General features: G+C 45.0%; 1 protein-coding gene across 1 annotated transcript in view; it reads right to left on the bottom strand.

The window, feature by feature from the left end:
* Positions 1-475: 475 nt before the first annotated feature.
* Positions 476-24,405, bottom strand: part of TMEM178B (transmembrane protein 178B) — a 404,309-nt gene continuing 380,379 nt past the window's right edge. Inside the window, exon 4 of the mRNA XM_003270949.2 lies at positions 476-10,299. Coding sequence (XP_003270997.3) covers positions 10,049-10,299 — 251 coding nt within the window. The 3' untranslated portion in view covers positions 476-10,048. The remainder of the gene's footprint in view (positions 10,300-24,405) is intronic.

Raw genomic sequence — 24,405 nt, 5'->3', positions numbered from 1 at the left:
TCCCACCCAGGTGTGAGCCCAAACCTTTGAAGAGGTAGATGGGTGGAAAGGAACTGTGACTCAAAGTTAGGGACAAAGCTGATGAAGACTAGGAGAGAAATTTCTCTCTTCACTGGAAACTGGGAAACAGGTTGAGGGGTTAGAATGTAATTAGTCATTCCAGCATCTCATAAAGTCTTTTAAAAAGAGTTATTAATGCCAGTAATAGGAAAAAAAACAAGTTTCCCTCTTTTTCTCTTCTGAATCCCTCTCCATTTTTTCTTCTTTCACCCAACGTGCAAAGCATGTACTTTGGCCTTCACGTGATTGAAATGTTTGCTATTTTCTTCTGGACTCAAGTTTTCAGCTGGTTATCTACATAATAATTGTACTTTTTTTTCTTTACAGAACCCGAGGGAAAAATACCCTTCACCATCAAACACTGCAGCCTCCACCCACCCTCATCGTGCTCCCTACCCCTAAGCAGACACAATCCTTTAAAACACACAACATAATCTTCTTTATTTAATTGTTTAATCAGTTTACATTCCACAACTGACAGATTATTTATTTTTATTTTTTCCATGAACAAGTCATTTAATTACCAGACACTTGTTTTTCTTCAATCGATGGAAATACAATATTTCTGCCAATTCGAAAAAGAAAATTGCAAGATGCAGTCAGTTTCAGTGAAGTCCCCAAATGCTCTCTGCTTCCTCAGTCCTTTCAAAGTCACAGGAACCTGGCAATTTCCCTTTTCATCCCCCCTCCCACTTCCCTGTTAAATTTACCTCTCAGAATATCACAAGTTTCAAGATCTGGTTTGAATCACCTTTCCTGTAATTAATTAATTATGAGAAGGAACAGACAGTACAATAGATCTGATAAGATGTAGCATTCTTGTTAAGATTAAACAATACATTTATTCACATCATATCAGAACAAATTAACATAATATTTTATCTTATTTTAGCACCAATAACCACAGGAATTGCTACCTCCAAGGGCAGAGGCGTTGTTAGAATCCTGCAGTACACACCACTCTTTGTCTGACCAATCAGAAAGCATTATGCAAATTAAAATAAAGGTAAATAAATTTATATTGACTGAGCAATAATCTGGTGGGCCATAAACACTCCAGGCATTTGAGAGTTTTGTCAGTTATGGTCCCTGTCTAATGACCATACAGAAAACATACTCACCAAATCATTTTTGCTCAGTAACACAGGGCTCAGAATGTAATATTTTAAATCAATCAAACCTTGTCATACTGACCTCTGAAATGCTTTGAGAATACCCAGGAGTTGGCACCTTGCATTTTATTCTGTTCTCTCCATTAAGATCTCGATACTTATCTTTTTTGCAAACGAAAGAGGTTTCTTCAATCCTAAGGAAGGTCTCCAGGCAGGGAAGAGAGGTAGGCAATGGTGGGTTGAGTCCCAGTGCAAGTAGAACTTGTCACCAGCACCACCACCTCCTAGGAGACCCAGTCTGCCTGTGGCCACTGCCCTTCCCAGGGTATCTCCTTTTTAGCATTTGACTTTAAGATAAATATTTAAGAAAATTAAGGGATTCAGAAAACAGCTCCAAATATTGGTGAGATGATCTTAGCAGGTGACTGGCCCAGATGACGAAATGTTGTAGAGATCTTTGTTCTTGACAGAGAGAAGGCCTGCCTGCCCCTTCCCCACTATATGATAAGGGGATCAGATTAAGGGGTGGGGGGCAGTAGCTGACTTTCCTGCAGCTGAAGAATATGGCCTGCTTTGGCCTCTAGGACTTGGACAGGTCATCAGGGACATGCCTGGGGCAGCGCCGACACCCTCGGCGGCAATGGGACATGCAGTCCACAGGAGTGGTCATCTCCTCTTACTAAGCAGGTGAAGCAGAACTTCCAGAGGCTGAGACAGCAGGCTTGACATAGCTCTGTGCTTTCTACTCTAGGCCAACACAATAAGACTCACTCCTGCCTTCATCAGCTATGACAAGAGCTATGGCAGTGAGTGACCCACCAGGGAGGACCACCCCATCAGTCTCCTAATGAAGAACCTAAGTCCGTGCTGCCCTATACAGCAACCAGTAGTCAGGTGTGGCTATTGAACACTGGAAATAGGGCTGGGCCAAATTGAGATGTTTTCTAAGACGAAAATCACATTGGATTTTGAAGACTTCATTTGGAAAAAAGAATGTAAAATATCCCAGTAATTTTTATATTGATTCCATGCTGAAGTGATACTATTTTTGATAATGTTAGGTTAAAATGTAGTCTGAAAATTAATTTCACCGATTTTAGCTGTTTCTTTGGACTTTAAAAAATGTGGCTACTAGAATATTTTAAATTGCATATGTGGCTTGGATCATGGTTCCATTGGATGACGCTGGTCTATACTACCTTCCTGAAGCTGGTTCCATCACTGTGACCCACCAGAGGAGAGGAAAGTTGGCATTGAAGGTGCCTCTAATCATGGGTTGGGTCACTGGCCAAGCTCGATGTGCCTCCCCTCTCTGGGGCAGCTGGTCTTCTCAGTCCTGCAGGGAGACAGCTGTTTATGCTGCAGATTTACCTAATCCCTGCTCCTCTTTCCTACTTCCTATTACTACAGGGTTACTGCTTTGAGGATCCTTCTCTGCTGCCTTGCTGAGGATTTTCTGGTGATTCTGCCATCTCTCCTTCCCAAAGCTCCCTTCATCTTACCTCTGCTCCCAACCCACATCTTCTGCCTACTGCCTCCACGCCACCACTGCCTCCGCCATCTTCATTCTTATTTGGTAGCAACCTTCGTCCAGACTCCCTGCTTCTGACACTGCAAGCCACATTTATATGGTGAGTCACAAATTACAAAGCAATTCACGCATCATCTCCTTGGATGCTCTGTCTCCTACCCCAGCCCAGTGCAGCAAAGCTCAGTCAGTAGAGACAGATAGTAAAATGAGATCGTCAAAGCGGGTGGGAAAAGGAATCTGAGAATGAAAAGGTAGATAGAAGGCTCTGGACTCTGAGTGCAAACTGGCTGTTAGCTCAAGGTCACTTTCTGAGGGGTGAAAGCAGGGGCCAGGAGTAGCAGAGAGAAAACGTCTCCTAATTTACCTCCACGCAGTAAGCACACACTGGCAAGGGCTCAAAGTCTCTCTAAAAATAGCAGCAAAATACACAAGGGGACTGGGCACCCCCAGAGCCCTGGAAGCCCCTGATCCCCATTTGGCTGAGAAGACATGGAGACAAGGTGAGGTAACGAGACTCCCCCAAGGCCCCGAGTGAGCCGGTGACAGGGCCACTCATGCCACCCCAGAGTCAGGTCTTTGTCATGACCCTTGCCATGACCCTTCAAACATTGCTGATTTACTTTTATTTTGGGGGAAGTACATTCTACTTTACAGGGAAAAACCTTTAGAACACAGAGTTCTAAGCAGACACTGGTGACTGTGAGAGAAATAACCAGAAAAAAACCTCCTGTGTCAATGGTATCCCTCCCTTCAAATCCCACCCTAAGTCAGGATTTTAGGGCCGTCCACATAAGTCCTCAGAAAACTAAGGGCTACATCATTGCATTTGTTTAATCTCAATCTCCCTCCCCTTTATTTTCAGTTTTCACTTTTATTTGTACATTTTTACAGATAGTCTTGAATAGCAAAACAGTCACACCATGGGTGGAAATGGGGAAGGAGTATGAGAATGAGTTCGTGAAAGCTCTTCACAGGAAAGGCTTCATCACACTCACAACACAGACGCACTGGTACAGACAGACTGGAGAGGGTCTATGGGTGACCCGGAAAGGAAAGGAAAAGCTCAGCCAGTGGGAATAATGGGGTTCTGGAGAGGAGAGAGGGATACAGAGTTCCTTAAGGAGCAACACCTGGTCCTTGGGAATGACGTGAAGGAGTTGCATTTGCTGAGGTTGGTGTTAGCCAAAGAGACGCCAGCTTCTTCGAACTAATGCTATGCAACTCTTCATGTTCAGACCCAGTTTTCTGTTTTTCACACCTGAACATACACCCCCCTGCAGCTGGGTGGCTCCCCCGTTACCGGCTGGGCTCTATCTACAGAGAGAGCAATGGCTTCCCTTCCCTTGGAGGAAGTCTCACCCTCACACAGACACTTGATCCGTTGCAAAGCAGAAAGTGTGCGGACTCTTTGGGAAGGGCGTTCTTTTCTTGTTTAGAACCTAGGATTCTGTTTTTCCTAGACAGGATCACACCCAGACACGTCTTAGTGAATGTACCATCCAAAGGGCTTCCTTATATGAATTCATATGTTTTTGATGAAGCTACTGGCTTCAGCAACTGACAAGAGAAAGAAGATCCCAGCTCCTTGAGACTTGGTCTCATCCTAAACTTGAAAGATCATTGAAACCTTTCAGAATCTGATTTGCTTCCACCCATCCTTTTGGGAATGTACAGCCAGAAATAATGTTAGAAGAATTAAAAAAAAAAATACTAAGGCACTGACCATGTGCCTTTGTTAACAGTTAACTGGTTTAGCTCATATATGCTATTTGCCCCATATGGTTTACTCATTCTGTCACCTCTGGGAATAACTGAGATGGATAAAGGTGCCCTTTGCAAAACTGGCTCTAGACAAAAGGAAGTCTAGGAGTAGGTAAAGTAAAATAAGGAGCCAATTTCTCTGGGGGACCTGAATGAAGAATAGAATCCTTTAAGTGTGCTTAAGTGGGACAGGTCCAGCCCTGTCCAGCAACAAAGATGACCTTGCATTCTGGGTTATCCTTCAGCAGCGAGGCACAGACACTTGATGTGAGAATTCCATTCCAGCGGGGGGTCTTCTGAGGGATAATTAGAACATACATAACTCATATGACACGTCCTGTTTGCAAATCACTTTGCAATTTCTTTGTCACCCTTACTATACCATGAGGTAAGGTGTTATCACTTATCCTCATTTTGTAGATGAGGAAGTTCAAGTATGGAGAAGACACAGTGCCCAGAGTCACAAATCATTTCAGTGCAGAGCTGTAGTGAAATTTACAGTAACTGTTATACAAGTGTAGCTTAATGAGTGAGTTACTCTGGCTTCCGCATTCTTACATCTATGATTAGATTGAGATGGCATCTGACAAAAAAAAAAAAAAAGGAAAGAAAAGGAAGGAAGGAAGAAAGGAAGGAAAGCAGGCAGACAGGCCTGAATAGAAATCTTTTAGCCCTGCTCTATCCTGCCCCTAAGGTCTGGCATTAAACTTTTAGGCCTCTTTGCTATCTCTGGGGGCTCAGGGCCCTGCACTCTTGCTGCCAGGAACACAGGGTCAACTCAATGCAGACCAGTGTGGTTCTGTGGCTGTACACTGCTCACATGGCCCCAGCTGCCAACCCAGAGACAAGCACTCATTGGGGGAAGTTTTGAGGTCATGACCATTTGGATTGGGCCCACGGTAGATGCCTCAGAGTGACTGGATTATGAAAAATCTTGTAGTCTTTTTCGTATTTTATTTTTCTTATTTTCTACAATGAGCAGGTATTATTCAGGAAAGAAATCCAATACTCAGTAATCACATATTCTAAGAACTAGGAATAATGTTTAAGAAACATTTTGCATCATGGCAGCATCAATGAAAAGAAGGCAAACACAGCCCCAGACATTGAGAGCTTTGAGAGACAGACACCAGAATCACGTGTGTATGTCAACTCTGGTGGGGTTCTTAAAAATCTGCCCCCTTAGTCTATCCCACACCAGCTGGAAGATGGCATGGAAGGCAACCCTGCTAGTGTGCACCAGCTCTTTCTATCTGCACTGAAATCACCTCTCACTCAGAAACATCGTATTTCCCTGGAAAGGGCTGGCTGTGTCCCCTGGGATGGGTAAGTCCCCTGAAGAGAGGGAACATTTTCAGAAAAGCAACTTCACTTCAACTACACGAATCAACCAAGTATCCCCCACAAACCACACCAAAGGATGACCAGAGTGTATCTCTTCCCACTCCTTCCCCCAGATATTTGAAAAATCAGTTAACACTCAGCACATAATCCAGGTGAAGAGAGAGTCCATTCTAAATGCCTCTGGGTGATGTACCTGAGTTCATTATTCTGAATTTGACCCAGGTGGGCATCTTTGGAGACCTAAGCAGCACATCCTCCCACTAAATCAAGACAGCTACACACAATGCATTCATTTCCGGCATCTTATCATGAGTGTGGATGAATATTGAGATATAGGGCCCAGTCTCAGAGTCTTGGGATATCCTTCCCTCTTGTCACAGGAGAGGCAAGCATTGCTAGGTGGGACCACTCATCCCTGATGGGAAGATATGCACCTGGACTCAGGGCGCTTAAGAAAGTCTGTCTAGATTTGGAGGAGTTGTCCAGTCTCTGTGACTCCATGATCCCTGAAGTTGAAAGGGTAGGGTTGTTGAAAAGCTAAGGCTTGGAGGAGGATTGAAGCTGGAACAGGCACAGATTTTATTTTTCATATTTTGATGCCAGGGAGACACAGACCTCCTTATAAAACCTACCGCCACAATGAACAAGGAAGGAGGCTGCTTGGAGTCTAGGAGACTCTCTACAGATGCATCACTTATCTATGTTAATTGACCAAAGTTGATGCAGGAGGAAAGTAGGAGTGAGTGGGGAGAGAGGAAATGGAAACAGAAGAAGAAACCATAACTCCCAAAACAAGGAGAAAAAGATATGGGACCTCTCTCTAGGTGGAATACCTCACTTTCCTGAATCTCAAGGTAGTAGAGTAGGGACGGAAATAAAAGTTGCAATGGGCCCCAGGCACAAGGTTGACTTGCATGGAGCTCAAAGCACATACATGTTCATATGCCAGTAAGAAGTTTGAACTTGACCTGGGGTTGCGGCTGGTGACTTTAGTGAGGTCATTGACCCTAAATGCCCTCATAAGGTTGGGTTCTACTTTGATTTGGAGTTAGCAGAGTCTGATCTACAGAGCCTCACAAGTCAAGGCTCCTCTCTTCCTCCTCCTCATCTCCCTCAGCTACCTCACAGCCAGAAAGCTTCCGTAACTGGTTGGAGTCACATGTTTTAATCTGTGGTCAAGCCTTTATGCTAGAGGGATCAAGGTCACCTGAGATGTCCTCCCGTTGGCCAGGACTTGCCCTCTGAAAGGGGCCTCTATCCTGGTCATGTGGCTGGGTGTCTTTTGCTTCCCAGCAGGATCAGATCCCAAAGTGTGTTCATACTTATCTGGCCCCACTATCAAAGAAGTCACTCAAGACCCCTGCTCTGGGCTGGTGAGTTGAGCCCAGGTTTACATCTTTCCTGGGAGCTTTCTAACATTTCAGGAACTCTCAAGGTTTCAAAGGGATGCAGTAAGCTTTGCTAAATGTCTGTCACAAAGACAATAATTGGATAGAGCAGATAATCTATTCATTGAAAGTATGGGATTTTTTTTAAAAAAGAGGATATACATAATGATAGGTCTGTGAGCCAGCACCCTTAAACATGGTTACTTACAAAAAGTTTAAATGGTTCATAGCAAATTTCCCCATTTAGAATTTTTCCCCTCTCTCCTGCAACTGGAAAAAAGCTGGAATTTCAGTGTGGTCACAGACAAGCCCTCTCCCCCAAATGGATGCTCGTGAATGCCTGTCTGTCCCTTCCTTGGCAGAGCCCCTTCAGGACACTTGGAAGGAAGACACAAGGCCTCTCAATCTGAGATACTTTTCTTCACTTTTCCTTAAGCCCAAGTATACCCTTCCCCTTAAGGGAGAAATCTAACTTTTCAAAGAAAATTAGAAATAAAATGCCCAATTGAAAAACTGGGTTTTCCTGAAAATTATTTCCCTTCTCATAGCATAAATCCTTTGTTTTAAAAATAATCCTTAGAACCCCAACTGGAAGCTAACAACTTTCCCCGTTGCACAACTTACCCTATTGCCCAGCACACCCACACACAGGGAACTCACACATGAGACCTTTTGCAGAAGCTGACCAGCGTCCCCAGTAAGGAAGTCTTGAGTAGTGCACCCACACCTGTGTGCAGGTGCGTACTGACACAAACGTACACAAAATGCACCAGAGAGATACACATACAGAGAGATCCACATTCAACCCCATTCATGCACATCAGATGTCATATCATATCCAGATATGAATTACACATACACAGTTCAAAGGAGCAGATGAGGGTGGAAGATAGAAGAGAGAGAAGGTAAGTGGTTAGTAGGTGAGAAAAGGAGGAGGGTGGTAGGAAGATGGGTTGGAAGACGTGTAAATGAAACAGATCACACAGCAGTGGAAGGAAGGCTGCTGAGTGCCTGGCAAAGCTCCCAAAGCATATTTGTTTATGAAACAATGGGATTCTCTGCTACACAGTTGACCATGGCTGCGCCAGCTCAGGGATTCTCACCTGGCCTCCCCAGGGCTGCTGGGCACCAGCAGGCTCACTGAGATGACTGTGAGCGGCTCCAGCCCACTCCAGCAGAGTCCCACCGCTACAGCATTCACAACTCTCTGGCTGACTTTGCTTGCCAGCACCTGCAGTGCTAATTTGCTCAAATGAGCCCGAGACACTGGGGTGGATTTATTCCACCTCTGTTTGGGTGCTAGCCACTAAGACTATTATTTTGGGATTCATGGCCTTGAATATCAAGAGGGAAAGGAAGAGGATGGAAAGAGTCAAGAGTTCTGCATTAATTTACACAATATCATACAAACTTGAGCCCATGGGAAATGGAGGTGCTCTCTCTGCATGTGACCCACTTCCTTTCGTTTGTACAGAGGTCACCCCTAGGGAAAGGGGAGATGTCCAGTGACAAAGGACAGCTTCTATAATGGGGAGTGAAGGTCTTGTTGGTTTATGTTCTTGTACAACAGCAACCAGAGCAACATTCCTTCTCTCTCCTGAACCGTGTGTTCCCCCTCTTCTCTCATGGCTTATGTGCCCAGCTGTGCCTTGAACTTCCAAAATTAGAGGACTAAATCATGCAGAGTCCCAGAGCTGTAATGTGGAGAACCACGGGGGTCCTCTGGCCCAGTGGCTTTGTTCTTGGTTCTGCCCTCTGGAAATTTCAGCTATACCAAAAACAATAATTTAAAAAAACACAACACAAACAATAAAACCCCACGCTCAAGAAACATCCACCACACACACACACACACACGCACACACACACCACTCCAGGGATCTGTAGCTGCAGAATTGGCACCCTTATAGGCCTGTCCCTCATGACAATTTCTAGGTCTCTGGGCCTCTATCTGGGGCCATGAAACCACTACAGTGATAGAGAGACAACAGTCATAATGCAGTATTTCCATTTAAAAGGTAGAAAAGAAAAAAAGGAAACCGCCGGAAGTACACATGCACACACACCCACACACACACATCACAGCATGACTCCAAGGCTCCAGTCTGCCCAGGGAGTGCAGGTGCGGCTGGGGACAGGGTGGCCTCTTGTTTCACTGGGTGTAAGGCAGCTGGAAGGTAAGACTGGGTTGTCTGAGCATCCACCGAAGCGTCCTTTCATTGATGCAGATCTTGCCTCTCAGCATGTTCTCTTCCCTTCCCACCGATGAAACATTGTCCAAAAGTTTGGCAGCAAAGAGAAAACGTCCTTCTCAGTTTGTTTTCTCTTCCACTCCTTGCGTGTTGCTGGTGGGCTGGGAAGGAAGTCCGAACAGGAAGAGCAGGAGAAGAAGTGATTCTGAAAATGGCCTCAATGATTTGGTTACATTCTAGGAACTAAGGGCTTTGTTACCCTGTGATATGACTGGTTGGGGTGGCGTCCTCTCTCGTTGGCCCAGTGGGTGGCACTTCCTTCTCTACATCTGTGCTGTCTCAGACCCTTGCCACTGTACCTTCACCACCCCATCCACGCCAGTGATGGGGATCAAGATGTGGTCGCAAGTGGTGGTGTTTGCTCTGTCTTCAAGAGACCATGAAGCCAAAAGTCAAGAACTGATGGAAGAGCCACAGGATGGAAAAACTTTCCCCATCTCAGAGATGAGGCAACACAAAGTCCGGCGAGATGCAGGTGCCTGAGCCAACTCAACTCTATCTTGGCACTGGCATGGTCTTGATTTAGTTTAGTTTTGTTTTATATATGTATATTATATATATATTTATATATATATATATATGTATGTATGGGTTTGTTTTTTAGCACACTGTCCCATTCTCGGGTCTGGATTTAGGGCAGTTGGTCCTCGGGACAGGTTGAACAGAAGGGGCTAAGGTACAGAAGAATCCCGAGATGAGTGTGAGGCCCAGGCCCCCCCATGCACAGAACATGGACCAGCCATAGCCATGGCTGATGTCATCAGGGAGTCCGTACAGGTAGCGTGGGTAGCGTGACAGCTCAAAGTTGATCCCGGCCACACAGGTGCACAGTGAAATGATGCAGAAGGTTCCTGGAGGACAAGGGAAAAGACACAGGATGGGGAAATGGAGAAGGAAAGGGGAGAGGAGAGGGAGAGAGAAAGAGAAAAGTCAATATTATTACATTTTCAGTTTTCTTGAGTAGGGAAAATGGGAAGTCTAGGTAAGAGCAGATTATCACCAAGGTCAATATCTGGAAATATTCATGTAGCGGAGAACAGTATTAAAGGACCATCACTTCATCACTCTCCAATAATGGCCCCGTCTTGGACACACTCGGGGAGTCTCTCCTTTGGGAAGATACTAACAGATATCTCGTGAGCATTTTGTGTGGGGTAGAGTGAGCAGAAGAGCATTCAGTTCATTTTCCTAAAGTATTTTAAATTCATTGTATTTCTTTGGAGACATGGAAAACACCTCCTGTTTGCTACTTCTTTAAAGAGAAAAACAATCTTTTCCCTTTCTTATACATAACAACTTACTCATACAATTATGTTTTCCTTTAATCTGTTCACCAACAATTCTTCCAAAATCTGGAAACATTTTCCTTTTTCCTGTAAGACATTTCCCAAAGTGTTCTCTCTGGGATGCTAACGCTATGAAATCCTTTACAAAGTGGGAGGCAGAGTCAAAAGACAGGGAATCCTGCTCATGACTTCTCACCCATGAACACGCATCATCTACATTAATATTAAGGTAACTCATCTACCCTACTTTATGTGGAATTTCACAAACTTATTGATGATGGGACGTCCTCTTAAAAACATTACTTATATCAGTCTCTAATAAGAAAACTGCATAAGAGGTAGAATGATATAAAATGGTTTAGAATTATAAACTCATTTTAAATTAATACAACAAGTTTTGGTGTGCCTAAAATGAATTCAATAACTTTCCTCTGCATTTGCTGTGTTTTCTGTTCTTTATGTAACCACCGATATGAGAACAATGAGCAGAAGAAGGATGTATAGTTTGGGAAGGCTGACCTGGGTCAATGGCAGGAAGAAAAAGGAAAAGCGCCATGCGCGGTGGCTCACGCTTGTAATCCCAGCACTTTGGGAGGCCGAGGGGGGCGGATCACGAGGTCAGGAGATCGAGACCACGATGAAACCCCGTCTCTACTAAAAAATACAAAAAAGGCCGGGCGCGGTGGCTCACGCTTGTAATCCCAGCACTTTGGGAGGCCGAGGCGGGTGGATCATGAGGTCAGGAGATCGAGACCATGGTGAAACCCCGTCGCTACTAAAAATACACACACAAAAAAATTAGCCAGGCGTGGTGGCGGGCGCCTGTAGTCCTAGCTACTCGGAGAGGCTGAGGCAGGAGAATGGCTTGAACCCGGGAGGCGGAGCTTGCAGTGAGCCGAGATTGCGCCACTGCACTCCAGCCTGGGCGACAGAGCGAGACTCCGTCTCAAAAAAAAAAAAAAAAAAAAAAAAAAGAAAAAGGAAAAGCATTTTTATAGGGAAGGAACAAAAGGAGGTGCATTCAATTTTATATTTATTATTAAAACTCTTGCTTTCTCACAGCCAAGTTTCTTTAAGATTGAGCCTTGTTTCTTTAAGATCTAGCCTAATTTTTTCCAGAAGCTTCCTGGAAGACAAGGAAGAAAATATAGAGTGGAAGAATGAGGCTCACGAGCTCGTGATAATTTAAATGGCCACAGTTGACCCTAAAATAAGTATTAAGTGCTATGTGCTAGGAACTGTGCTAATGATATAGTGGTTAAAAATGAATCATTTAGGCAGATAGTGAGGGTAAAGAAGTCCTCGGTAAGGTTTTCCTTTTAATAAAAAGCAGCCCCCAAATCATTTCTTTGAGCAAATCAGCAGCCTGTAAAATTGAGCTGCAGACATAGATAAGTAAGCTGGAAGCTTGCACGTGTGCATACCGGCAGCTGTGCCAATAGGAAAAGGCTGCCTGGGGGCTAGGCATGTTCAACACGGTGGCTGCATCTTCCCTTTTCTTTGTCAACCACATCAACAGTAAGGAGCAGACAAGATGGTGCCCGCCAGGTAGAAAATCCATTTGCATAATGAAAAGATTAGGATGGGGTGGCCAGCTTCATCACGCCCTATGTAAATGTCACACCTGGTTCAACCAATCTTTGAGCCCTATGTAAATCAGACACCATCACCTCAAGTCGGTCTATAAAACCCTATGCACTTCGCCACAGACTGGAAGTCCCACTTGGGCACCCTTCTCTCTCTGCAAGAGAGAGAGCTATTCTCCTTTCTCTGTCTTTTGCCTATTAAACCTCCGGTCCTAAACCCACTTCTTGTGTGTCTGTGTCCTCGAGTTCCCTGACGTGAGATGACAAATGTTGTATAATTACCCCAGACAATGACGCTGCCTCACTAAGTATGTGGCATGTATTGAAACCTTAATTAATAAAACAACTCTAAGATGTGGGTTATATTATCCCCATTTTACTGATGAGGACATTGACACCCAGAGAGCTTAAGTCATTTGCCTAAGATCACACAGCTAGTAACTGGCAGAGTCAGGTTACAAACTCAGGAAGGCTAGTTCCAGAGCTTGCAGTCTCATCCACTGTACTGTTTACAACTGGTGCCAGGCAAAGTGGGTCACTTCATGGGTTTCCCTTGTTTGACACCTAGGTTCCAGATGCCTTCTCTCTCACTCGGCATGGGTTAGGGCAGTTTGTAGTTTTGGAGGACTCAAAGCAGATCACTGAGCCCCACACCCACAGTTTCTGGTTCAGGAGGTCTGGGGTGGGGGCCTGAGAATTTGCATCCTGAAGAAGTTCTTGGGGCATGCTGATGCTGCTGGCTCAATGACCACACTTTGGAGCTATAGGATTTGGAACAAGTTTTTACTGGAGAAAGATAAAACTTAATCGGCCAAAGCCCAGATCACAGAGGAAGAAATACAAATGGATAGTACGTGTGAAAAATGGTCAATTCTACCAATAACCAAAGAATTGAAAATTAAAAGCATAATGATAATCTATCAAATCAGCAAGATTTTGTTTTATTTTGTTGTTGTTTTTTTTTGTTTGTTTGTTTTTTAAGATCATCTCCAAAACTAGTAAGGGGGCAGTAAAATAGACCATCCCATAGACTCTAGGGGGAGTGTAAGCTGGTGTTTCCTTGCAGAAAAGTGATTTTTAAAATACTCATACCTTTGTCCTAGTAATTTCACCTTAAGAAAATAATCCCACCTGGGGACAAATATTTAGGTATGGACATGTGCAAGATTTAGATATGAAGATGTCTATGGTGAGGGTGACTTGAGGAGCAGCTGTCGGAGGGCAGACCAAATGAAGCCCCAGATACTGGGCAAGCACTGTTTTCAGAGCTGAGAAGTTTGACCTTTATGTAGGGTCAAGGCACTTTGGTGACTTCAATCTGCATTTCCAAAGACCACTAAGTCAGAAGTGTAGAGGGCAGCCCAGAGGTAGGGAGACCAGTTAGGAGGTTGCCGTGGTCATCAGGGAGAAGGGGGAAGTCTGGCAAGGTGGGAGCAGAGCTGGGAGCTCCAAATGGCTTAGTGGATGATTGTTTACTCAATATTATTTGTAGAAACAACTGAAGGTGATCTGGGCACAGTGACAGTATGACTAAAGTGCACCTGTGTCACACGTGTGTGCATTTGTATTTTGTGCATGTGTGTGGATGCATTTGTGCATGTGTGTGATGTGTGTGTGTAGTGCCATCAATGCTTGTGAGAACAGTACTCCAAACTTGTGGGAGTTACAGAACATCATAGTTTTTTTTCATGTTGTGCACTAGGGCTCAGACTGAATTCTCTGATGGTCCCCAGAGTGGATTAGGTCTCAACCTAGACTCCCTGAATCAGAAGGTCTTGGGGAACAGCATGGGAATCTATAGTTTTTACAAGTTCCTCAGGATGACTTCTGTTGGTCAGCCTGCTTGAATCCTTGTGTGGGGCAAAGGTGCTTTGTATGACCTGGAGAAGTGATTCCAGGTGGGTAGAAGCAGGGACAGGAGAGGAGAATGAGGCAGCCTGCAGGACACAGCCAAGGCAAGAGCAACTGCCTGGGGTGGGAGAGTAAGAGGAAGCTGTGTCTTGGCACTAGTTTCTAATAAACCAGATTCCAGCAGACCAAAGCCAGCCTGCTCGTGCCTCGCCTACTGTGGATGCTGCTTTGTGAACCTATCACTGGATGTGTAATGCTATAATTTACTAAAATTTAGATTTAGGACAGAAAGGGGGGGCAGTGAGGTGAGTTCAAGTTCAAGCCACCCTTGGGATGTTCAAGGCATTTGGAAACATGAATCTGGAGCCTGATAGAAAGTTCTGAGCCAGAAATGTGGTCTGAGTCATCATCTCATAAATTGAAGCTGTGGATGGGATTGAGGTCACCCAAGGACTTTATATAAACTGTTTCTACAGAGGATACTTAAAGAAATGGAGAAATTTCTTCTTATCAAAAACCATGCTATGCTGGTGAAGTCCAGTGATTTGTTCTGAGACAGGAGGTTGACCTCAAGGAAACTGTGGTCTTCCCAAGCTGACAGTAGCTGATGAAGCTGGATATACATGATTCTCATGGCACATTCCACACCAGGGCAGGCAAGACACAAAGGATGTGGCTGATGAATGGGGAGTGAAGGGATAAGGTCTGGGTGGACCTAAGTACCAGTAGAAAATGACTCGACATCTTCATAACATTCATCTTGCTGTTCTGCTATACTAATGGAGTTGATGAGGAATCTTCCTGCCTTCACTTCCTGTTGGTTGCTCTGTGACTGTGGAACCTTTTGAAATTCCTTCTGTTAGCTCTTGTCAATATTCCCATAGATGGGAAAACACCTTTATGGCTCCCACTTGAGATGGCCTTTAAAGTAGACCATTGATACGACTTGCTCGGAAATTGCATGTGTCAAAGAGGGAAGACTTGGAAGAGGTTTGATTAATTTCCATATATACTACTGTTTTCTGTTATGAGCAAGGATTTACATGTTTTTAATATATACATTTTTTGAGACACATTCTCATTCTGTTGCCCAGACTACAGTGCAGTGGTGCAATCATAGCTCACTGCAACCTCTGCCTCCAAGGCTCAAGTGATCTTCCCACTCAGCCTCCCTAGTAGCTGGGACTACAGGTGCATGCCACCACGCCCAGTTAATTTTTAAATTTTTTGTAGAGACAGGGTTTCACCATGTTGCCCAGGCTGGTCTCGAATTCCTAGGCTCAAGCAATCCACCCACCTTGGCCTCCCAAACTGCTGGGCTTACTAAGGATTATAAATGTGAGCCACCACACCCAGCCAATAATTTATATTTTTATGTACCTCCCTACATAGAAGTTCAAATTTGAAAATGTGTGCTAATAATTAGAAATAGATAAATGTAGGTGCATAGTAGATCCTCAATAAAGGGACTGAATGAATAACGCGGTACCATTCCTACTCAGCACCATATTCTGACAGTTTACGTAAAGATATGCTTTGACAAACATTGATTGAATCCCGTAGAGAGGGGGACAAAGGGGAGACATATGGGCAAGGACCCTGACTGACAGATTTCTGTCTAGTGTGATGAACACAACTCTCTGCCTGTGGTTTGGTAGCAAACTGGGGAGTGTGGCGTTCAAAACTCCTCCCCATTGACTAGCTGAGGTTAGGGGGCAGGTCCTCTAGGAAAATATTTCAAATGGCTCTGCTGGAAAAGATGTCTAATTAAAGGACAGCAGTAGACATTACAGCATGGAAACTGCAACCTACTCCATTTACCCAAAGTTCAGCAGTCCCCTGTGCAAGTGGCACAAGCCTGGGGAGAGCTACTGATGCAGATGAGGGGGCTTCTGCTCAGAAAAGAGTCCGTATGCATCCCCTCTATGGGAAAGATAAAGTCCTGCTCTCCCCAGCAGGAACAGACCATGGCCTCTGGGGCTAAGTCTTCGGGATCTGTCATTGTATTTCACATGAGCATTTATTGATACATAAGTGAGGATCCAAGAACTAGAATAAATAGTAATGCATAGTCATATCTTCTTAGTAACGCCCACTATGAATTGGGGTTTGGGTCTAATCCCAATCAGACTCCAATACTGACTGTAGTCATGGTGTAACAACAACATGAAAAGAACTCTGCCCCCAACCCTTTCTTTGGGAGCTGGGTTCTGCTGTGTGCTCCACATGCTGGCTGTACGCAGTGCCAGGCATAACCCTGGCCAGGGCAGTCATGACAGTAGGAGTGGTGGCTGGTGGTAAGCAATGTCAGGTCTTGGGGAGGGGGCATTGGTGGCATAGTAACTGTGGTGATGGGGAAGAAGGGAGACATTCCTGTGGCTGTGGGTGCCCTAATATGCAGAACAGCAAATCAGCAAATATTTGTTGAACTTCTATGTTTGGGTCAAGCTTTATGATACATGCTACGGACATCAAAGAAAGAATAAGACATGATCCCTGCCCTTAAGAATCTTTAATTAATCTAAGAATTAATCTTTGATGAATCTAAAATAAAAAGCTTTTTGAAAAGGCCTATACTCTAGGCAGGGATATGAGACGTGCATAAATGAAAAGTTGAAGATGAAGTGAAAATAGTATCAGACTGAGGGTGAAGAGACCTGAGTTTGTTATCAGCCCTGAATGGTGGGTCCCTCATCTGTAAAATCAGGGAGCTGGAGTAGAGGACTGTAAGGTTCCCTCCCAAGTCTAGGAGTCTCTGGGAAGAGCATGAGTCATAAATACCCAGTAGCAACTGGTAAGAGTTATACTCTGATACAGATGATGATGCTGGGTCGGGGAGGGTTTCCCACAGGAGTAGAGTCTTGAAGGAGGGACAGGGTTTCTGCAGACAGTAAACAGAAAGTGGTCCCCACTAGGTCTGGAGAGCATCCCTCCTTTCATCTCAGTGCCCCTTTGTCCTAGAGCTCTGTGCCTGTGGTAAGACGGCATGCTCACAGACAACACTTACTATGCCTCTAACTTCTGAAAGGCTTGCTGCTACCCTCTGAGTCATGCTTCTACCATTTCTCACACAGACCACTGTAACAGATCACTGGAGTACTGCCTTCTACTTTTGCCCTCAAAGAGTAGCCAGTGGTATTTTAACAATTAATCAGATTATGATTCTCTGCTGTTTAAAACCCTCCAATAGCTTCTATCACACTCAGAACACAATTCCTGTATCCTGCGCATCTGGCCTTACCTGAGTGCATCCCGCCTACCTAGCCAACCTTGTTTATCACCCTGACTCCCACCCTCCCTACACTCTGGCCACACTGGAGAGCGTTCTGTCTCAAGCCAGTGAAGGTTGCCCTACCTCAGGGCCTTTGTTTGCACTGGCTGTTCCTGTGCCCAGAATGGCCTTCCTCCAGCTCTGCTCAGATCTCAGTTCAAATGTCATTCTCTCAGACTGTCCCTGGCCTTCTTCGGAAGTAGCATCTCCCCCAGTGGTTTTCAAACCCTGATCCATGGTGGCAGCTCAGGAGCTGCCACTGGGAAGGGGGGCAGGAAGTAGAAGAGACTCCCAACCCTCTCTTCTCTTTGGCCAGAATAGCTTTGGTTTGATCTGTTTCCATGTGAAATTTCACTGGAAGAAAGAATTCCAGTGACATAAACATTTTTGAAAATCACCGGCTTTGTCCATCTGCGAGGGGAGCTAAGGTATGTCATTGGAGGAACTGTCCTTTGGATAGCAAAGTCCAGTGGCTGCTCTGTGGGTGGCAAGGCCATGCCATTGGCAGAAACAGCAAATTGATCTCAACCCTCTTCCTGCTGGTTCTGTAAGGGACCTCAGACTCCTACTCAACCCAGCCCTCCAGGCAGCTAGCTGGAGCCAGCCAGTCGCAGCTGGTTGGAATAAGAAACGAAAACTAATTACCCTTTCTGTGCCAGAACTCTCACTGGCATTGGCTCAGAGTTCAGGAGTCCACTTAGAAGAAGGGATGGCACCACCCCAAGTAGCTGCAGGCCGAGAGCTGTGCTAAGACCTGCTGACATATAAGCAGCAGCACCCTGCAGACCCCTGAGCTCCAGTGTCCCCATCTGTAAACACCTGTGAGTGGGAAGGCATGGCCGAGGTGGGGAAGGGGCTACGTAAACACACATGCTTCCTTGTGTTGGCTCAAAGGCAGCACCTGCTTCCTTTGATGACTGTCCCCTCCTGAAGCTCTTTCAGGAATCACATCCACAACGTCACCTTGCAACTCCCATCTCTGAGCCCTTGTCAACACCTGGCTGGAAGAGGGGAGGATAGTCTCGGTGCTCTGGACCTGCTGCTCCCCCAGGACCCCTCCACACTGTGAGGGTGAAAGAGGGGAAGCCACTTTCATGCCCAGATTGCCCACTCCTTGTCCCAGCACCAAACTTAGCTGCCTCCTCCATCTCCTTCACATTCACATTGCTGCCATCCCTCATTAATATTTCTCTGGTTGCCAAATATTAGCTTCTAGTTTCCTTGCTAATTTTAGTTTTTTGGCTATCTGACACCTTCCTCCTGCTTGGATATCTCTTTCCTCAGTTTCCAAGCTGCCCTGGCTCCAGGCTTCCCCCTTAGTCCTTCCCACACTCCACTGGTCTTTCCAGCCCTGCAATTCCCAGCTCTCCTCTCTCCCCACATCACACATCCTCGCCGGCAACATCCTCCTCTCCTCTGACTTGAACTCCCACGACTGGTTCATGTGATCATTTCCTTCTTTCTACACCCCATCCCCAGGGGCATGGTATATTCAAGGTGTTCCCTGGCCACACACACATTTTTAGTGCTACCTCCATCAGCCCAAATTTCCATAAGATCCTGACTTCTTTTATTCCTTCAAAGTCTTGCTTCCCTAGTAGGATGACCAACCATTCCAGTTTGCCTGCAACTTGAGGGAGGTTGGTGCCTGGAACATGGGACTTTCAGCCCTAAAACTAGAAAGTCCTGGGCTAAGAGAGTCCAACTGGCCACCCTCTCTGCTGTTTCCTCACAGTCCCGCTTTCTGCTCTGGGGCCAATAGGTAGTATAGTGATGACATCAGTGAATCCCTGCTTGAAAGTTAGAAAGCACCACGCGGGCCAGAGGAAACAGAAACTTGGATCCCTGGAATGCGTCGCTAATGTTAGGAAGTGCCAGGTAGGGACAACATTGTTGGGGAGCAGCTAATTCTTTTGTCACCCTGAAATGTCACCAGGGAACAATTAGTCAGCCAACCCAATAATGGCTCTTTCCCAGTACCACCTTAAAGGTTAATGACCAAAATATTTCTGAGTTGATATTCAGAGTTATGGAGCCAACTCCCTGCTCAGCTCATTCTGAGTGCTAATTGCAGGTGTATAAGGTGGACAAGGCGGTGCTTCCTGTGTGCTTGTTGCTGGATTGGCCTACACAGAAAGGGGAGACTAGAACATGTGTTTCCACTCCACTTAGGGATTCTCAGAGAAGCCACAGCAGTCAAGACACAGCAATGGACCCTATGGAGAAATAGCATCAAAATTGAGGCCTCAGGCTAGGCAGCAGAACTGCTCTTACTAATTCAAGAAGCTGTCTCCTAGGAAACCAAGGCCCTCATGAGGCTTCTCACAGAGATTCGGGGCAGTTACACATTGTGTGCACAGGCATTTGCCCAAATATCTATTCCTTATGTGACCAAGTTATGCCCACAACTTCAACGGTGCACAATTTCTACAGGTTTCTAGATCCAGATATCCATCTGTGTGACATTTTCTGCTCCCGGGAATAAGGAATGGTGTCTGCGGATCCCCAGTCCTGGCTTCCTCCCTTGTTGCTACGTGGAGAGAGGGCCTCTGTTCTGACTGGAGCCCTACAGGTTGCTGCGAGGCAGGCTCTGCAGAAACACCCACGTGGCTGTGCATGTCAGGGAGGTCAGAGAAGCAGCAGCCAAGTCCTCCATGAGACACCTCCCTCTATTCCCTCTCCAATCTTTAAAACCAACAAGAAGCAAATCAGCAAACAGAAGGAGAGCACCTCCTCCTTCAACACTGGCACATCCATCCTGGGAAGTGGATGATACAAAACCCTGCCTTTGCTTAGATTAAATGCTTCAGCCGCATTTAGCTCTTGAGAGCACTTTACGGCTTTGTTCAGACCTGCACGGAATATAAATTACTGTTGAATTATACACGATTGCATCATCAGCACTCAACAGGCAGGTCACAGGGTTTTACATCAAAGGTGCCTTAGGGATTTGTCGGGACGAGGCAGGGGAGGGTGGATGTGTTCAGAAAGAGAACATGCTGAGAGGGATGGGGCTCTGAGTTGGGGCAAAAATCACTGATCGTTCTGCAAGCTGTGCACATGCTCCAGGTGCACACTGCCAGGAGTAGAACTCGGGAGTCAAGCCTCTGGGGCAAGCAGGGTTTGTGTTCCTGTATATCGTGTGTCTATACACGACAGGGCTGCTCTGCACCCAGGTGTGAGCATTCCACAGCAACACAGCATCCCAACTCAAGCGACTACAGGCACTGGTCCATCCATAGAGGCTAGCCTCATTTCCAAAGAGAATACGCTCAGATTCCTATCATAGAACCTGGAGTCTTCTCCCTTGGTTTTTACACATCTACGGATGGCCATGGGAACACAGGAATTTTGCCCTTGAAAAATTCGTATGTTGAAACCCTAACCCCTAGTATTTCACATGTGACTATATTTGGAGATTGGGCTCTTAAAGAGATAATTAAAATGAGGCCATTAGGGTGGGTCCTAATCCAATTTGACTGGCGTCCTTATAAGAGGAGGAGCTTGGGACATACAAAGAGACACCAGGTGCGTGCACATGCAGAGGGACAGCCTTGTGCAAAGGCAGAAGAGGGAGGCCATCTGCAAGTCAAAGGAGAGAGGCTTCAGAGGACACAACCCTGATGGCGCCTTGAGATTGGATTTCTGGATTCCGGAACAGTAGGAAAATTAATTTGTAACGTTTTAGCCACCTGATCTGTGGTATTTTGTCATAGCATCCCTGACAAAGTAATACAATAGGTGAATATACAATAATTGGCTTATTAATATTACTTTGCAACACAGGATGAAATAAGAATATCTGTGTGGCCAGAACTTGTGGCCGTCTGTAGCCAGAACATGCATCTAACATAGCCACAGAAAATAATACCTGTTAGGCATCTTGTGTTCTTTTCTTTTTTTTTTCTCCATCTATTCTCCCTCACCCAGGTAATTATGCTCACTCCCACTCAGCTCCCTTCAATCCACTTGTTCTTTTGGGTGTAAGTTTAGATTGGATCACAAGATCAGTGGCCCTGGTAGCCTCTACGCTGAAGCTAGAGCCTTTACAAACTTCCGAAACCATCTCAAGGGCTGAGCAAATGGAAGGGGACATTGGCAGGGTGTTCAAAGGGTTTCATTACAACGGGAATTTACTAAGCTCAAAGTGCCATTGTCCTGTCTCCTGGACTGGAGTCTGAAATTCTCACCCTCCATGCAGTCTACACAGAGTCTTTGAAGTTACCCATTATGGTCTAATCCTAGTCCTGAATCTCCCAAGACATCTTCCCCAAGTATGCCTAGCACGAGATTATCCACACTTTTTCTGAATCTTTAACATTTTCATGGTCCGAAACAACAACCTACCAATTAATTGCACCTCCTATCCTCTGTTTGAGTTTGTGCTCAGCCAGCCTGTGAATTTCTCAAGAACTGGTGTGGTGGTGTCTCCTTTGGTATCACACACAGCACTGAGCATTCAATCCCTATCACTTGGACAAATGGGATTTCTAGGCTGTGCAGCTTATAACTAAAAATATGAATATTGGCTGGGCGTGGTGGCTCACATCTGTAATCCCAGCACTTTGGGAGGTCGAGGCGGCAGATCACCTGAAGTCAGAAGTTCGAGACCAGCCTGACCAACATGAAGAAATCCTGTCTCTACTAAAAATACAAAATTAGCCAGGAGTGGTGGCACATGCCTGTAATCCCAGCTACTCGGGAGGCTGAGGCAGGAGAATCGCTTGAACCCTGGAGGCAGAGGTTGCAGTGAGCCGAGATCATGCCATTGCACTCCAGCCTGGGCGATAAGAGTGAAACTCTGTCTCAAAAAAAAAAAAAAGAACATTGAAACCTAAAGGAGAATGAAGTAAACACACTATGCCTTGTCCCCTCATTCCCCTTTCTTAAATTGTTATGTGATTGCTGAGGTGTTTGTGCATTACACTGCTGTGTTTGTGTGTGTGTGCAAGCACACAGGTGCATGCACCCATCCACGTACACATCTTGTGTTTCAGTGGACACCTTGGACTTCAGAAAGCAGTTTTCTTTTTTTGCAGGACTTTAGCATCAGAATAATGCCCTCTCTGCAGGATTATTTTGAAGAGCCATAATAATGAATGTGAAGAGTTAAAATTGCTTTCTACATGTAAGGTATAATATTAGAAATGGAAAGCTTTAAGTGAGATTGAAGAAAAATTGTTCTCAAGACAAAAAAAAATGTTTGCTGTTTTCATCTCCGTCACCCACTCCATTCTCCTTCAATCCCACCCCAGGTTTGTACACACTACCCCGGGGAGCAATTGCTCTCAACAGAGAACAGAGGAAGTGCTTACTCAGGACCCTTCATTCTGTGGACTTTGTCAGAACCAGAAGCATGGAACTTGGAAGGATCTCAAGATACACTTCTGAGACAGATTCTCCTTGGTAATGGAACTTATCTCCTAGATCCAAGAATTTACAGCCTCCAGTGGGGGTACATGATGACATTGGTGGGTCTGTGAAGAAACTTGTTAGGCTCATATCTCAACCAGACTCTACTAAAAAATACAAAATTAGTCGGGTGTGGTGGCATGCACCTGTAATCCCAGCTACTAAGGAGGCTGAGGCAGGATAATTGCTTGAACCCGGGAGGCAAAGGTTGCAGTGAGCTGAGATCGTGCCACTGCACTCCAGCCTGGGCTACAGAGTGAGATTTCGTCTCAAACAACAAACAACAAACAAACAAAAAGTAATAAAAAGTTGAGAGAAAACGTCACCATCCATCTAGAAAGGGATACATGACTCGAACAGATGCTGTCCTTCTTCCTACTTGACTTCCCCACCACTTTCAACCAACACTGCCAACAGTTCGGTGTGTACTCTTTCCATTTTTCTTTCTGTTCTTATATATTTTTGTAAGTTTTATACCTATAAAATCATACCTACTCTTCTGTATCTGGCTTTGACCACTTAATGTGCTTTTGATAACATTCCATGCCTATACACCAAATCTTAACCACAAAATATGTTACACTGTATGCATGTACCAAATTTACCATTCCTTCACACTGATGGATGTCTGCACAGTTGCACATTTTTCAGTATTACAAAGAATCCTGCAGTAAATATCCAAGTTGGGGACCTTTTGTAAGAGCTACAGAGGTTCTGACCCTGGCTTCTCTGGAATATAGAGCTGCCATTGATGGTTACCCCACACTTTCTTATTAAATGACTGTGAGAGTGGCATTTTTATTAGTTTTAATCAACATAGCATACACTCCTTCTTTCTTCCTTTGGTTAAAACATCACCACTATTCTTTCTTATGAGGAAGCCATTCTGTAGTCACAGTGATTAATTCAGGCATAGGCTGAATTAAGTTGAGCCTCAGTTTCTGTATCTTCTGTATCTCTTGGGGTTGCTGTGAGATTATACAGATCTAAACATGTAGATTATACATGTGAGATTATACAGATCTACACACATACATACATATATATGCCTATGAAAATTATATATATACACATCTTTATATGTACGAGTATATGTATTAGGATATATACAGCAAATAAATTATGTAATTGACATAGTCATCCTAAGCTAAATAATTTGCTGAAGGTCTCAAAGCATGTGACAGTGCAAACATTTGATTTTGCTGTAAAGCCTCAAATTATTTGGCCGCAGAAACATCTGAGAACCATTCATTCCACTTGCTTCCACTGCTTTCGTTAAAAAACAGTCCTCCAGGGGAAGTAACTTCTAGCCCACTCCACTTGGCCCACCTGGCCTCGGATATTTCATGCTCCCCATGAAATGAAAAGTTGTGAAGATCTGCTATGAGCTTTCTATATAGGATGGGAAGGAGAGTTCTGGAAAGGAAACAAATTAAGAGTGCACCATCCATATTTTTTCCAAGTGAATCTTTGCAGCTTCTTATCCATCTGGGCCTTGGTTCAGAGCTGAGAGTTAGTGAAATCCAACTGGCTTCTTAACTAAACTGAGAG

The sequence above is a fragment of the Nomascus leucogenys genome, chromosome 13 (genome assembly GCF_006542625.1).
Source record: "Nomascus leucogenys isolate Asia chromosome 13, Asia_NLE_v1, whole genome shotgun sequence".
NCBI lineage: Eukaryota > Metazoa > Chordata > Mammalia > Primates > Hylobatidae > Nomascus > Nomascus leucogenys.
Note: the sequence above shows the minus strand (reverse complement) of the source record. Positions and strands in the feature narration are given on the sequence as shown.